This window comes from Gymnoscopelus braueri (assembly GCF_963280865.1).
Source record: "Gymnoscopelus braueri genome assembly, chromosome: 13".
NCBI lineage: Eukaryota > Metazoa > Chordata > Actinopteri > Myctophiformes > Myctophidae > Gymnoscopelus > Gymnoscopelus braueri.
Window position 1 is genome coordinate 9164417 of NC_137615.1, and position 16886 is coordinate 9181302.

The following is a 16886-nucleotide window of genomic DNA, read 5'->3' on the forward strand; positions in this document are numbered from 1 at the left end:
ATGAGCAAATGAGATGACAGGATATATGACACTAGAGGGTTTCTTCCATTAGTCTTCCTGGTTGGAGACACACCTGACAGGGAGGACGTGATGCGTTACGAGGTGTCACGCACATTTTCCCGCATGTAGCAATTTCTAGTGACCGTGCAGTAATTATGAGTTTATGACTCAGCTGAATTGTTCATGTTCAGATACCGCAGAAAGCCAAACCTTTTCTTCCTCATGTTCCGCTTCCTGCTTGCTTTATTATGGGTTCCCCGATGCTAAGTAAACAAATACAAGAAGGCTGGGTGAGGTTTCAATTACCAGATATTTCTGTTGTATATTCTATTGTGAGCTCAACTTCTGCTTGTCATGCAGACACCTGTAAGTGAGGGTTTGAAGAGTGAAATGCACACCAGAATTACCTACAGTTCTTGATGGATAATGTGACAAATGTGAATCTGCGGCAGCCAATGCACACCTTTGACAGTATAACAACTAGACATGCCAACACAGCTGAAGGTAATAACATTAGATTAGCCCAATTCTTCCTGGGTCTGTTGACTCTGGGTGTTTCTGTGTGCTAGCACGAAAGTTGACAAGTAGGCCTACAGGAGCTGTCCATTTTGGGACACAGTTCCACCTAAATGAAACACGCCCACAATACAATCAATTTGATTTCAAGCTGTGTTTGCATGTCAAAATGTTTGCTTTGATAAGGTTCTACTGAGGTTAGGATTTCAAAGACAAAGGCACACATAATATGACAAAGAACTGAAGTCCTATATCTTTTCCTGGTATTGACTGAAGTCCTATATCTTTCCCTGGTATTGACTGTAGGCTATATGCATCTCCGTCTGGAAGCTTATCTCTAGATAGAGGCTAGTACTTCCTTAACACAAAGTTGGTAATGCTCACTGATTGTGTACACACACACACGCGCACGGTCGCACGCACACACGCACACTCACTGTTTTATAACAAGGTCTGACTGGCTCATGCCTCAGGGTACACATGTTGTAAGTCGTGTGGTGTGGTGTGGTTTTGTCAGACTGGAGAGTTGGGAAGGTAAAGTATCTGATTATATCTTTTTTTTATATGTATAGTAATTTACTGTCATGTTTAAAATGATCAATTAACAAAGGCTGATCACTTATCAATAGTAAACCTGGACTCACATGCACAATAACACAGTGGTTCTCAACCTGTGGGGGGGGGGTCCCCAAGGGGGTCCGGTCCCCACATGATTTTGGGGAGGTCCCCAGATGACAGTAAAGTACAATTTAAGGACTTTTAGTACCTAATACCCCCCAAAAAAAAAGGAAATGAAAAAAGACCATTACTGCATCAAAACTGATCAACAAACTACTATAAAAACTGCCAAATTGTCAAATATTATAAGAAAGAGGCAAACATTTAGAAAATAACTGATCTACAAGCTCTCAACACCTCGCACTGCGAGGCGTTGTGAGCTTGTAGTTCGACTATTTAAACAATGTGTATCTGTGGAGCCGAGTCAAACTAAATGTAATGCCTCATCTCTTACAATTCCAAGTGCTTGTCAGGGTGGGGGGTCCCCTGTTCAATTAGGATTATTTTGGGGGGTCGCGGCCTGAAAAGGTTGAGAACCGCTGCAATGACATGCACACATTATTGTACACACAATAGAAACCAGGAGACCAGCGGCTGCATAGGTTGTGACAGTCATGCTCTCTGCATTATAAATTATATTTAATATATACTATTTCCATATAGGACAGTCTTAGGACAACAAATGAATAAACCAAACATAAAGCTCTCCTGACTTTAACTGCACCTCCGGCTTCGTAACAATAGCAGACATGGTCGTATATACTGCAGCTTGGAACTATACAATGTTCTATCCAGTGGTTCTCAAAGTGGGCTCCGGGCCCTCAGGGGTCCTTGGGGGGGTGGGGGATTGTGGGGGTCAGTTCCAGAGGGTCCCCAGCAAAAGTAGTTAACATAGCATCACTTGAGTATGTCCCTTTTTCAACATACTTATACAAGTTACTTTGCAGATTTAGATTATTATTACAAAATGGCCGATCTACAAGCTCACAATGCATCGTATCGCGAGAGATCATACATTTTGAAAACGTTTGGGGAAAAAAATATACTTTGACAAATACTTTGAACCTTGTTCCAGTCTGTATAACGAGCACTTTTATGTTTGGTCTACTTTTAAGTATATTTAGATGCCAGCACTTTTGTACTTTTACTCAAGTAAAACATTCAATACACAACTTTTACTTGTAACAAAGTATTTCTACATTGTGGTATTGCTCCTTGTTACTTAAGTAAAAAATATAATAATAATTTCTTCCACCACTGGCTCCATCTGCCTTCATTTAATAAGCAGAGCACAACCAATCTCACAGTTTCTCTGAAAGCAGACTGAACGTTGTAATTCAAAGCCCATCAGAGTTCTAGAGTTTCCACTGAGTGATCAAATAAACCTTTAGAGATTACAATCTGGGACTGGTTACTTGAAAACTGTGTTTGCACTACGATGGACGTTGGTCTCTGTTGGTTGGTAATGGAATAGTTCCAACAGGCTTTTGGGAAACAGAGCTCATTGTCAGTATTTATCAAAATGTGACAAAAGCTAACATGGAGTAGATTTACCCAGGAACAGGTTTAAAAAGGTCACAGACATAGCTATTTTCTAACCCTGTGCAGTTATGGTTTCAGACAGTTTTCTGACAAGGGACTTAGAAATATGGTCGGCGGTATCTGAGACTCCAACAAAAACAACAAAAATATCCAAGGGGAAAGTCAGCATATCAGAACCTGTTGGTGTGTCCAGAAATTATGGAGTCCAGTCTTGTCCAAAAATATGTTCTGTTTCCTGTCCCAGGGCACTAGATTGATGTACATACAAGAGGACAACAGCACCATCTAGAGACAACTAGAGATATGGGAAACAGGACAGCGAGGTCTCTTCTTGTCCAAACATTCTTATTTTGTCCTAACAGTTACCTCCATAATGACAGACTCCAGGTGGAACCAATCTGGGTATGGGTGTGTGAGGGGGATTCATGTTTTCCCGCCAAATGTGTAAGCAGCGGCAGTACACTGGCTGCAGTGGTGGAAAGTAAGTTCATGTACTCAAGTACTGTACTTAAGTACAATTTTGTACTTTACTTTACTTGAGTATTTCCAATTTCCAATACTTTTACTTCTACTCCACTGCATCTCAGAGGCAAATGTTGTACTTTTACTCCGCTACAATTATTTGAAAACTTTAGTCACTAGTTACTTTGCAAGTATAAATTATTACATTACAAAACAAACATTAACCACTGTAGTCCTATTTTATACCTAGGCTATTTGAAAATAGCCGATCTACAAGCTCACAAGGCGTGGCGATGCGACGCGTTGTGAGCTTGTAGATCGGCTATTTTCAAACATTTCAGTGCTTTTACTTTTGGTACTTTAAGTACATTTTGATATCCAATACTTTTGTACTTTTACTCAAGTCAATTTTGAACACCAGACTTTTACTTGTAACAGAGTACTTCTACATTGCAGTATTGATATACTTTTTCTTTAAGTAAAACATTTGAGTACTTTTTCCACCACTGACTGCCTGCGCTCACAGCACATTCAACATCCCCACACTGTAGAGTGGAGCATGGATCTATAACAGCTACTCGACAGCAGGACCGTGGCTTCATTTCGGCACCCTGCACACACAGCATCTACCATAGCAGCCCCGTTTGGAACCTCACTCTCCACGATAGCTCCGAGATGAGGTTACACTGCGTCGAGCCCTGGCGGAGGTTTCACCCGGCGAAAGTCACCGACTATTACCCTTTTTCACATCGTATGCGAAAAGTAAAGGTAGTACAGTTTAAGTGACGGGTTGAAACAACCGTTTAAATGCCTTATGTCAGCCTGGGTCATGTTTTGCCACTGCAGCTGAATCGGGGGCAGCCTACTGAGTCTATACTGACACCTGGGGTTGTTTCAACCCGTAAAATACATGTTACTTTACGACTATTTTTCAAACATATGTAAGCGTCTCGGACAACTTTTACTTTTTAGATACGATGCGCATAAAAGGGTAATAATCGGTGACTTTTGACGGGCGCAACCTCCGCTGCAGGGCTCAACGCAGCAGAACCTCATCTTGGAGCTATTGTGAAGAGTGGGGTTCCAAACGGGGCTACATCTACCAATGACATATAAAGACACACACACACACACACACACACACACACACACACACACACACACACACACACACACACACACACACACACACACACACACACACACACACACACACACACACACACACACACACACACACACACACACACACACACACACACACATCAGTCACATTCCTCCCAGAGTCACTTTCTTTGACGTTATAGGCATTAAGAAGCTCTTATCCAGAGCAACATACATTGTTGTATGAGCAGGCTTAAGAGGGTTCAGTGTTTTTGCTCTTTGCTCAAGGGCACTTTAGCACAGAGTGGCAGCAGGGATGACAGCAGGAACCCAGCACCTTTCCATCACAGGACAATCACAGTCACTGTAATTACTAGTAGTACCAATGGATGGTTGCTCATTTAGAGCATAACCACTTAAGCCCTATTTTATATTTTGTTGTATGGCAAAATAAAGAAAATAGCCGATTTCCGAGCTCACAACACACTGTGATGTGACACATTATAAGTTTGTAGATTTGCTATTTTTGAAAATTGTTGAAAACCTTGTCCAGTGGTTAATAGACTGTAAAAATAATCCAGTTTAAATGGTGATATTTCAACTTTGGTACAACAATTGGCTTCACAATATGACTACATTTACCTGAACTACCATACAATTACATCATGGGAATAGGCCCTCCCCTACTATTTGCATCTCCACGCCGACGAAGGTATTTTAGGAACGGTTTAATTAAACAATAACTTTTTTTTTTGGCCATGACTGAACTTTATTTGGAGCCTTAAGAGTCAGAGACATTTCGGTATTTGTCAAGGCTCAGAAACAGTCAATTAAATATTTGCGTGAACTTGGAATGTGCATCTTAAAGCCTGCAGCTTCAAAACAAGCTTTCAGCCAAAGCTAAGTGCGGACTCTGATAACTCAGAAGCTTATTATAGACCACCCGTACGTAAACACCAGTGAAACTCGTAGACGAATAGCTGCACTGAAATATATATGCCTTTGCCAAGAGGATCCAATAGGCGGCATCACAGAGCAGTGATTCAGCCTAGAATGCAAGGGAACATAACAATTAGCTTAAATATAGTAATGTTTACAGGACTCCGCCAGCTTGGGATGCTTCCAGTGGATACAAGAAGAGTGGGCTCTAAGGCAGAGTGGGCACCTCGATGCAAAATTGGCTATTTTGTCCAAAATGTTAAAAACCAAAGAAAATATTTGAGAAATGGACTTATACATGATGTGAACATGAAGAGTACATCATTATCAGACTTAGATGTACACCTCAGCTTCTTTGTGTATCTGCCCAAAATGACTGGATAAACAGGTTTTGTAGGAATTGTAGAAATATTAGGCCTTAATTGTCGAATGTTCAACGCATCTGTGTCACTTTTTGATTTGAGCTAAAAAAGCATTATTTTACACCTTGGCTATTCAAAAATAGCAGATCTACAAGCTCGAGCTTGTAGATCTGCTATTTTTTGAAAAATCTTGAAAATATGTGCAAATCTTTGAATATATATTGTTTTAAAGCGTTAAACATTTTTAACTCAAATCTTTGCTTCTCGGGGTCCCTGGAACAAACTATTTTGAGATGAGGGTCCGCGGCCAAAAACATATCATTTTGGGGGTCCTTGACATGAAAATGTTTGAGCACCACTGATATAGAAACATACGTTTTTTCAGAATACTGTTGGGATTTAGAAGACATTTGTAGAATCGGCTTCAGGTCTTAATGGGTTAAGATTGTTTACCAAATATTAGATATTTTTTTGACAAAATAGCCCATTTTACATGGAGGTTCCCACTCTTCCTGTTACCCTTCCAGTTATATCGCTAAGACTACTGTCCATCCCAGAGTGTCTTCAACAGTAAACAAAACCTTCCTTAAACCTTCGTTTAACATGTCCCTTTAACTATCCAAACTGCACATCCAGGTGCTTGCCATCTCAGCAGTTCTGTGTTCAACGTTGTCAAGGTTGTGTGTGAAGACTTCAACGTGTCCTATTCCATCCCAACCATCAATCTGTTTATCCTTCAAGGCCCTTGTCGTTTTTTTTTTTTCTTCTCCTCGTTCGTTTGTTTTTATGTGTACTTTGTCTCCCTCTAGTGGGGGTTTAGCTGCGGCGCTGCTCCAGGTCTTTCCTGCGCTGTTTGTCCTTCTGTCTCTCCAGTTTGTCCAGAGCTTTGCGCTCCTTCTCTGCCGCTGTGTGGATCTCTTTAATACGACGCTTGAGAGCACTGCGGTCTGATGAACTCACCACACCCAGACCCTAGAGAGGACACAGAGAGAGAGAGAGAGAGAGAGAGAGAGAGAGAGAGAGAGAGAGAGAGAGAGAGAGAGAGAGAGAGAGAGAGAGAGCAATAAAACAAGAAGACAGCTGGGTCAAGATGAAATCAGAAACAAAATAGATAACATGATCAGTGGTGGAAAAAAGTACTCAAATGCTTTACTTAAGTAAAAGTATCAATACTGCAATGTAGAAGTACTCTGTTACAAGTAAAAGTCCGGAATTCAAAATTTACTTGAGTAAAAGTACAAAAGTATTGGTATCAAAATGTACTTGTTGTCTTAAAGTACCAAAAGTAAAAGTACTAAAATGTTTGAAAATAGCAGATCTACAAGCTCACAACGCGTCGCGATGCGATGCGTTGTGAGCTTGTAGATCAGCTATTTTTAAATAGCCTATGTATAAAATAGGGCTTCAGTGGTTAATGTATGTTTTATAATATAATAATGTATATGTGCAAAGTATAGTAACTAAAGTTTTCAAATAACTGTAGTGGAGTAAAAGTACAATATTTGCCTCTGAGACGTAGCGGAGTAGAAGTAAAAGTACTGCAAACTGGAAATACTCCAGTAAAAGTTAAAAAAAATACCTCAAAATTGTACGTAAGTACAGTACTTGAGTAAATGTGCTTAGTTACTTTCCACCACTGAACATGATACAACACATCACATCATAACATAACAAAGTGTGACAACATCACATCATACAGTATCATAACACAACACAACTCAAGACCAGAGCTGTCTGGGAGAAATGCGGGGCCCGGTGCGAAGTCGCGTGCGTGCGCGCTCCCTCCTCGCGCTCCCTCCTCGCGCTCCCTCCTCCTTTTGGGCGGATATTTCCGAGTTTTTGGTGGATATTTGCGGTTATTTCTTTTTTTAACTCTTTAATAAATGTGATTCTGTTCACTTAAAAAAAAACGTTTTTTTTTGTCGGGGCTCCCCCAAGTGCGGGGCCCGGTGCGGCCGCACCGCTCGCACTACCCTTCCTGCGGCCCTTTGATCAAGACATTACAACAGGGAGTCCCCTCTTCTGTGTCTCTGCCCAAGCGATTAGTTCTTTGGGAGGTTTTTCCTTTGTTTACCCATTGAGACCTGAGGCCGATTCTACAAATGCCTTCTAAATCAGTTAGTTCTCACACTTTTTCTTAATTTAAAAATGATTCAACATTTTTCAAACACTTTTGAGATTTTTCAAAAAATGTACCAAAAAAAAATAGCAGACGTACAAGCTCGCAGCGCGGCACGTGTACGTCTGCTATTTTTTTGAATAGCCAAACGATAAAAATCTAAAATGACACAGATGCTTTCCCGGTTTTAATGGGTTATTAAATGAGTGCATCCCGCTTTGGCTGAGCGTCTTCTATATACGAACACAACTCTCAACTGGGAGGTGTTGGTGGGTGTTAGGGAAGCCGGGAGGGGAGGGGAGGTGATGTATGTACTGGAGAACAAGCAGAGACAGACCCCACACATTAAAGGGTCTATCCACTCCCACGGACTGGGGGCAGCACCATGTCAGCGGAGAATGTTCAACGGGGGGGAGTAGGATGGTGGCGCTATACGTGGCAGCGGTGTTGATTTTGACAGCAAATATTGATTAAAATAATGAATACAATTCTGTTTTGTTTTAGTCATATTTTCAGTCACCTGAAATGTTTTTACTTTTAGTTTTAGTCGACTAACATAGGATTTTAGCTGACTAAATCTACAGTTGATTTAGTCGAAAATAGCTGATCTACAAGCATCGCAGGTCTGTGACACCACACACACCCATGATGACTTGTCTTACTTAGTTCTACTGGATCTCTTCTCCCACTATAGTCCCTCCCAAACATTTTTGTCTAGTTTTTATTTGTTGACGAAATTGTCAGTATATTTAGTCTTGGTTTTAGTCATCATAGCTTAATTCGTTTTTATTTAGTTTTCGTCAGTGAAAAAAGGGAGTCGACAAACATTTTTCGCCATAGTTTTAGTCGACGAAATCAACACTGGGGGCAAGGTGAGCCAGTCGGATACAACAGCAGTGGCAACACAGAAATGTGTGGGGAGGACTTAATTGGCATAATGAGTAAATTGGGAGGAGAAAAAAAGGGGTAAAACGAATTGGAATTCTTTTGTGTAACTGTGATGAAGGGCAGGCGACGCAAATGAAGTTGCGTTGGGCTGAACGCCGTTCACCTTGAGTTTGCTGCCATCCATCTGCAGTAGATCCTTTCCGTCGATGTCTCTGGCGGTGAACTCTGGGACGTACTGCTCCATGTTGAGACCCTGCAACCACTCACACACCTGATGGGTGGTCCACGAAGACACCAGAGACACTGGCTCCTCAAAGGGCTGGAGAGAGAGAGAGAGAGAGAGAGAGAGAGAGAGAGAGAGAGAGAGAGAGAGAGAGAGAGAGACTTAGCTCAATTCACAATGTAGGCATTTAGCAGACACTCTTATCCAGAGCGACTTACAATATGCGCGGTAATCATATTTGAATGCATAGAGACAGTGATAGTGCCTCAAGAAACTAGGATCCCAGGTAACCAAGAACCTATAGCGTCAGTCTAAATAGTAGGCTGTCAATATAACAATCTGTACATTGAAACTATAGGATACCAGGTAAACAATGAACCTAACATCTGTTTAACCCATTAAGACCGGGACCGCATCTGCGTAACCACTTTACATTATTTTACACTTTGGCTATAAAAAAAATAGCAGATATACAAGCTCATAGCGCGGCACCGAGTGCCGCGCTATGAGCTTGTAGATCTGCTATTTCTTTTTTTATTGTGAGAATTTGTGCAAATATTTGAATATATATATTTTTTAAAGGGAAAAAAAATCACTCAAATCTTTACTTCTGGGGGTCCCTATTACAAAATATTTTGAGATGGGGGTCCGCGGCCAAATACATATAATTGTGGGAGTCCTTGACATGAAAAAGTTTGAGAACCACTGATATAGAAACAAACGTTTATTTTTTTTAAACTGTAGGATTTAGAAGACATTTTTAGAATCCCCAGAAGCAAAGATTTGAGTTAAAAATGTTCACTTTAAAAAATTATATATATTCGAAAGATTTGCACAAGCTTTCACGATTTTTTCCCGAAATAGCCAAAGAAATCTAAAAATCTAAAAGATTCTTTCCCGGTCTAAATGGGTTAAATAGCATGCCGTCTAAAAGTCATTCTTAACATTGTGGTCAAGGAAACCAACCTACGAGAACGAGTGACCAAGACATGTCTCATGGGAGCCATTTCATGGCCAATCGCTATAGCATCAATGGAAGCAGAAGATACAAGGAGAGTGAAGTGCAAGGGGATGAGGTGGAGTCTGAAGACGTGAGTCTTTCCTGTGTTATAGCCAGTGGTGGAAAAAGTACTCAAATTCTTTACTTACTAAGTAAAAGTACCAATACTGCAATATAGAAATACTCTGTTACAAGTAAAAGTCCAGAATTCAAAATTGACTTGAGTAAAAGTACAAAAGTATTGTCATCAAAATGTAAAGTACCAAAAGTAAAAGTACTAAAATGTTTGAAAATAGTGGATCTACAAGCTCACAATGTGTCGCGATGCGACGCGTTGTGAGCTTGTATATCGGCTATTTTCAAATTGCCTACCGGTATGTATAAAATAGGGCTAAAGTGGTTAATGTAGCCTATGTTTCATAATGTCATCATTTATATCTGAAAAGTAACTAGTAACTAAAGTTTTCAAATAATTGTAGTGGAGTAAAAGTACAATATTTGCCTCTGAGATGTAGTGTAGTAGAAGTAAAAGTTCTGAAAATTGGAAATACTCCAGTAAAGTAAACATGCCTCAAAACTGTACTTAAGTACAATACTTGAGTAAATGTACTTAGTTACTTTACACCACTGGTAGTATGATCAAGTAGTGGGGCATTCATTTACGAAAAAACACAAAAAGCTGAAATATGGAGCAACAAAGAGGTTTCTGCCCGACACCCACGATATGAAAAACAAGAGTCATTGTGTGACGGTGTGCGTGAGTGCATGCATATTGTGTGTGTGTGTGTGTGTGTGTGTGTGTGTGTGTGTGTGTGTGTGTGTGTGTGTGTGTGTGTGTGTGTGTGTGTGTGTGTGTGTGTGTGTGTGTGTGTGCGTGCATGTGTTTGTACCTCGTCAGATGACTGTGACAGGGTGTGGTAGGGATGCGAGGAGCGTGAGGAGGAGTCGACTGCTGGTGGGGGGGAGGAGGGCGGAGGGGGCGAGAACTCTTCACTCAGAGCTGATTCCTGAAGGAGAGAGAGAGAGAGAGAGAGAAAGGTTTGATTGATTGAATACTTTATTAACGTGTTTCTTACAGTTTTGCACCATTGTTGAGGGACAGCGAGTGCATTTTCCGGCAGCGGCAGCTTCCGCGGAGCTTCCGCGGAGCTTCCGCGGAGCTGCCGGCGGCGCCAGCTTTGGGAGTGTGCTGCGTTTGTGTAACGCAGTCCCCACCAATATTATTTACGATTCTGTGCCTATCGGTACATAACTCGGACGGCGCTTAGTCGACTAGTAGACCATCGGCCGGTCGTCGCGGGCACTCGCGCCTGGAGGCGCTCGGGCGCGACTCCTTGGCCTCAAGGTCTACTGAGTCGGCGCGCCTCCGTCATGGTCCAAAACTATACTTTATCGGCGGAAAAAAGAAGTTGACTGCGGCTCCTCCACCGGCAGTTCCGCGACTGCCGCTCCTCCACCAGCAGTTCCGCGGCAGTTCCGCTGCTCCGCCGGCAGCTGCCGCTCCACCGCCGGCAGTCACTGCCGGGAGCTGCCGCTCCTCCACCGGCAGTTCCGCGGCAGTTCCGCGGTTGCTGCCGCTGCCGGAGAATGCACTCGCCCCTTCTGCCATTGTTAACACACAAAAAGCTAAAATTCGGCACAATTTGCACACCCTTCACTTCATGTATACCTATAATCACTCGACCCAATTTGACACTACTTCACACTCCCTTATCTGCATTAGACTCTGACTTTCCTTCTTTACACTCTGATGTCAGTTACACATCACCTTGTTGTCCAAACACACCACACACAATGTTCAGTTGTTGCACACACTTCTCACGTAAAATCTCAAAGCATCGACCTACAGTACAACACACAAATATTAAAATATCTAAACATTCAGGTCTGGTGAGTAGAGGTCTTCACGGGTCAAATAAAATTACCCGAACCCAAATGGACCCGTGATTTTTTTACCCGGAACCGAATGGACCCGGCCTATGGTCCAATATGAAGGACCCATACCCGAATGGACCCGCGAAAAAAATACCTGTGACCGAATGGACCCGGGCCATTATTAGAAATTGAGAACCGGACCCGAACAGCACCGAGAGCTGTCGGAAACCGACCCGTATAGAACCGTGACATACAAGAACCGAACCCGTACATAACCCGAGCCTCCGAAAAACCCGAACGCAAAATTGTTTGCCAACGCCATTAGTACAAGTTGTCCAGCTTTAAATAAGACTTGTTTCATACTTTCTTACCTAAATGTATAGCCTCCATGATTATGATGTATAATCCCAGTCAATGCTCATTGGACAGCTATACAAAAATAAATCCACGTTCTAGATGTTTGTAATCCTTCTTCATTGCCAACTATAATCCATGTTAATTTCTAATGTTAAACCATTATATCTAATGTTGTTTAACATTATAATTGGCTTTGAAGTTTCCATTGTGCTTTGAGTATACCGGTAACATGTTGATATTAACTCGATTATTTTACCATTTTTAACCATTAACCAAAGCGTTACGTTAATCGACAATATTTGATATAACTGGTGTATATGAATGAGTGGGTAAAATATGTCCAAGGATTCGTCGGTGATGTCACATCAGATCGCCGACGAATCCTTGCTATCTTTAAAACAACTTCGAACATGGCGTAGCGTCCGTCGCTACTTCCTTGTTGCATAATGACATCACTGTCGAATCCTTGGTATATTTGTCCTAGCCTTTCAACGTGTGTGTTGATCAGCGCCGTGAATATGCGCTGTAGTCTTTGCTCGTGGTAGTGAAACACTAAACAGGATTATTATTTCATGTCATCATTCAAGTACAAGTATCAGAAGATGTAACTCAGGTAAAGTAATGCGCCACTCTGCAAGTTTAACTAAAGTTTTCCACCTGTCCAAAGTTGTTCCTAATACAGACAGAGCCTTCGGTCAAGAAAGACGATCATCAAGGCTAATACAGACATAAATATGTTTTAATCATCCAATCCTTGTTAATATATCGCCATTTAGGTCAATGATATAACATTATGTAGTGATATGATAATATAAATAGCAGCCAGTCATTGACTGCGTCACTGCCAGTCTGTCTTCTGAGCGACCGACCTCCCTCCCTCCACCCGGGTATTAATGGAACCGTCCATTTCACAGTCTGAGCCCCGAGACCCCCCGCTCGCCGGGTCCACTCGGGTATTAGTGGAACCGTGCATTTCACAGTCTGAGCCCCGAGAAACCCGCTCGCCGGGTCAACTCGGGTATTAGTGGAACCGTCCATTTCACAGTCGGAGAACCGAGACCCGAGACGGACTGTACCGGCTCCGACCTGGACCCGGAGTCACTTCTTGTGAATGGACCCGTGACCGAGCCGGGTACGGGTCGGAACCCGGGTATTTCGGGTTACATGCCTAACCCAACGAGCTCTACTGGTGAGCAATTTGCCCCAAGTGCCTGATTGGTTCCAGGACCGCACCCACATTTTTCCGTTCTATACCTTCCACCTTATTCTCCTTTCCTGAATCCCATTGAGGAGTTCTTTTCAGCTTGGAGGTGGAAGGTATATGAACGGAACCCACAGAGCCGGGTCCCACTGCTCCAGGCCATGGAGGAGGCTTGCTTGGCGACGTCAGTGTTGAGGCCTGTCAGGGCTTCATGCGCCACTCGAGGCGTTTCTTCCAACCCTGCTTGCTTGGACAGGGAGAACATTGCCTGTGATGTAGATGAGGCCCTCTGGCCAGACAGGAACCGGAGGCGTGATGCCTAAATCATGTAGAGCAAGGGTCTTCAACGTTTTCAGGCCAAGGACCCCCTAGCTGAGAGAGAGATGAAGCAGGGACCCCCTACTCTATATTGTATAAAATTGTGTTTCATTTTTTTTTTACTTCGTCTGCTATTTTTTCCCTCTACACCAATAGCCTCTTTGCCAAAAATAGCCGATCTACAAGCTCTCAACGCCGGCTAATGTTCCCCCAGAAAAGGAATTCTAGGGTTCAAGTGGTTAATGCAAAAAAAACTAAATCCTATCACGCAAAGATTTGGCGGACCCCCTATAGTAGCTCTGAGGACCCCCTAGGGGTCCCGGACCCCCTGTTGAAGACCCCTGATGTAATATTTTTGGGATATTGGTGTGCTGTTTTATGTTTGACTATGAAAAAAGTAGGCCTACACTGAGTCATTTTACAATTAAAGGGAGAAATGGCTCATTCTCCGGAGTCATTGTCATTCATATGGTGTGTTCCATCTCTATGATTGTGTTTTGCAGTGTGCTGTAAATGCTTGGTAGTGTGTAGCAAATGCTTAGTTGTGTGTACTCAATGAATGGTATGTGTGTGTCATTTGAAAATATGGCCGTGTGTACCAAATGAAAACACGAGTTCCATTTTGTGAACAGTTAAGAGATTTGATGGCAAAGAGTCATCTTGCCATCAAATATGATATGGAGTAGAGAGAGAGACAGGAGGAAAGAGATAGAAAGGAAGTAGAGATATAAGGAGAGAGACAGGAAGGAGAGCAAGAGAGATAAGGAGAGAGGAAGAGAGAGAGGGGGGAGTGATAGAGAGATAGATACACACACACAGGGAGGGAGGGAGCATAGAGACAAAGGAAGGAGAGAGGGTTAGGAAGTAGTGAGATGGAGTAAAAATGTGTCACATTCATCATTAACATTCTTTACATCCTGGACTTTGTATCGTTGTTGTCTGTTTGTTTGTTTTTTGCATAGTCTTTTTTTTGTTTTGCACAAACCTCTGAAAGTGTGCTTGTTTCAGCATACCAGCTGTCTGTTGAGACAGCCCAGCACAGTGGTTTCCAAACTTTACAGCTGAAGACCCAAAAGAGGAATTCAATTCCATTTTCAATAGAAATGATTAGATTTTTAGATTTGATTAATGAAATACTTTTTGAAAAATGTTGGAATTGTTTTGAAATTATGAAAAGTTGTGATTTGTTTTGTTTAAAGTTGTCTAAATCTTAATATAATATACATATATATATTTTTTTAAATGTACGAAACAAAAAAAGGGGGATATTTACTTACCATAGAAATTGGTCTGCGACCCAAACATGGGTCCCAACCCACTGTTTGGGAAACTAGTGGGCTAGCAAACATGACTGCCAAAACACAGCCTGAAAGATTTCCCCTTTTGTCATGTGCTGTTGTTTCAGTTCCATGATAGTGCCAGCATCACACCATCATTTCACTGCACATGCCGTAGGCCGACTTGTATGAGCATAATATGACAAATAAAAACCTGTTGAATCTTTGAATTTGTCAGGCAGATGAACGCTCATTGAAAATGACTGGTGTGGGTTTTTTTTTTGTACTGGAAACAGAAACCCAACCCTGCTGCTCCACGTCGATACTACAAATTGTTGTGACTTCCAGTATTGCTCACTGGGGGGTGATTTGAAGAGCGGTGATTTGAAGAGCGTGTGTGTGTGTGTGTGTGTGTGTGTGTGTGTGTGTGTGTGTGTGTGTGTGTGTGTGTGTGTGTGTGTGTGTGTGTGTGTGTGTGTGTGTGTGTGTGTGTGTGTGTGAGAGAGAGAGAGAGAGAGAGAGAGAGAGAGAGAGAGAGAGAGAGAGAGAGAGAGAGAGATTAATGTAAGAGATTAATGTAAGATAAAATGGTCTGAAGATATCCAAAAAAGAAATACACAACAATAACAAAAACAATGTAAAATCATTGGAGGGTTATTGCCAAAGCTATAATTAAACAGTGTGTCTTCCCTGTACAAGCTGTAGCTACTGTATGGCTAACAAGATGCTAGGTGGCCTAGTGGTGGTAAACCTGCAGCTACAGTAATATGGAGAACAAGATGCTAGGTGGCCTAGGTAGTAACTGACTGGCCCCTAAAAACTGATGTCATATTGATGACAGCAGTTTGCCCACTGTGATTGGTGTAGCAGTGGAAACAGGGTTGTGCAGATCGCTGCGATTGGTCTACTTTCCTTGGGGGAAGGACTGATGGACGGATGGATGGGCATACATACAGACAGACAGACATAGTCACGCCCTAAAGCCTTTAGCATACCCTGTTTTATCATCTACTAGGTACTTTGCGTTGCCTGGGTTATTGCATAGCTGAAACAGCCATAAAGTACATGTTACTCTAAAATGGCACCAAAATCAACATCATGCTGTATTGAACAAAACTTGAAAGTAGCAATTGATAACATTTAAACTCATTAGGTTTATAGTACATATACTACAGCATGAGACAATGGGGCTTGCACTTGAAAATGTCTATAATTTAGTAGTTCAAACATTGAGTTAAATCTGTTTCAAATGCTAGGAGACAGAACCTTTTTGGTGACTCATTTTATTTGTGTAGTGTGTGTTTTTTGGGGCGTGAATTGCCCACTTGCCCACCCCAGTCATCTTTTGTTAGCAATGAGCGATTAATCACAGCGGCTCTAAATAGAAATGTGCATGCCGTTTGTGACGCTCCCACATAGTGGACATTGGAGGTGTTGTCGGGGGAAGGTGACTTGCTGCCCGAGTGCCATCTATCGTTAAGCAGAGACGTCAGGTTATTATTATAAATTCGGTCCGTCTCACAGCAGCGGGGCAATTAACCAGTTTGGACCTGAGGTCGATTCTAAAAACTGCTTCTAAATCCTGACCTACGTTTTCTGAAAAACTTCAAATATTTATGTTTCTATATACTGTACATTGCAACAACAACCCCAAATGGGGTTCCCGTCTTGAAAGGTATAGTTACAAATTGGGGTTCCCGCCCTAAATGGGTTGAGGGCTCAACTCGGTGGGCAGATGCCCACATTGCCCAGCGCTGCAGCTATTCTGCATCAGACGCTATTAGTTTGACTGTACTGTTTAACATGATTCTACAGAGGTAAACTGATGAAAGGATGTTGACAAGGGTTTTCACACATAACCTAGCAACAATAGAATGTTGAAACAAGCAATGCAATAAGGGCTAGCTACATTTATTGTCTTGTTTTATCAATGGAAATCAGGATTAAAACACAATCTGTTGCACAAATGCCCTAGTGTCTTAATCGGTGTACACACACACACACACACACACACACACACACACACACACACACACACACACACACACACACACACACACACACACACACACACACACACACACACACACACACACACACACACACACACACACACACAGTCACATGCACACTAGCACACGTGCG

At 42.2% G+C, this 16886-nt stretch overlaps 2 protein-coding genes across 2 annotated transcripts in view; both read right to left on the reverse strand.

The window, feature by feature from the left end:
* LOC308099156 (histone H3.2) overlaps positions 1–15270 on the reverse strand; it is a gene marked incomplete at its 3' end in the record, with an annotated part of 66629 nt that extends 51359 nt beyond the window's left edge. Inside the window, exon 1 of the mRNA XM_080447778.1 lies at positions 15194–15270. The remainder of the gene's footprint in view (positions 1–15193) is intronic.
* Positions 5727–16886, reverse strand: part of samd14 (sterile alpha motif domain containing 14) — a 44749-nt gene continuing 33589 nt past the window's right edge. Inside the window, exons 9-11 of the mRNA XM_080447777.1 lie at positions 10604–10720; positions 8654–8809; positions 5727–6455 (exon numbers count right to left, since the gene is read on the reverse strand). Coding sequence (XP_080303903.1) covers positions 6300–6455; positions 8654–8809; positions 10604–10720 — 429 coding nt within the window. The 3' untranslated portion in view covers positions 5727–6299. The remainder of the gene's footprint in view (positions 6456–8653; positions 8810–10603; positions 10721–16886) is intronic.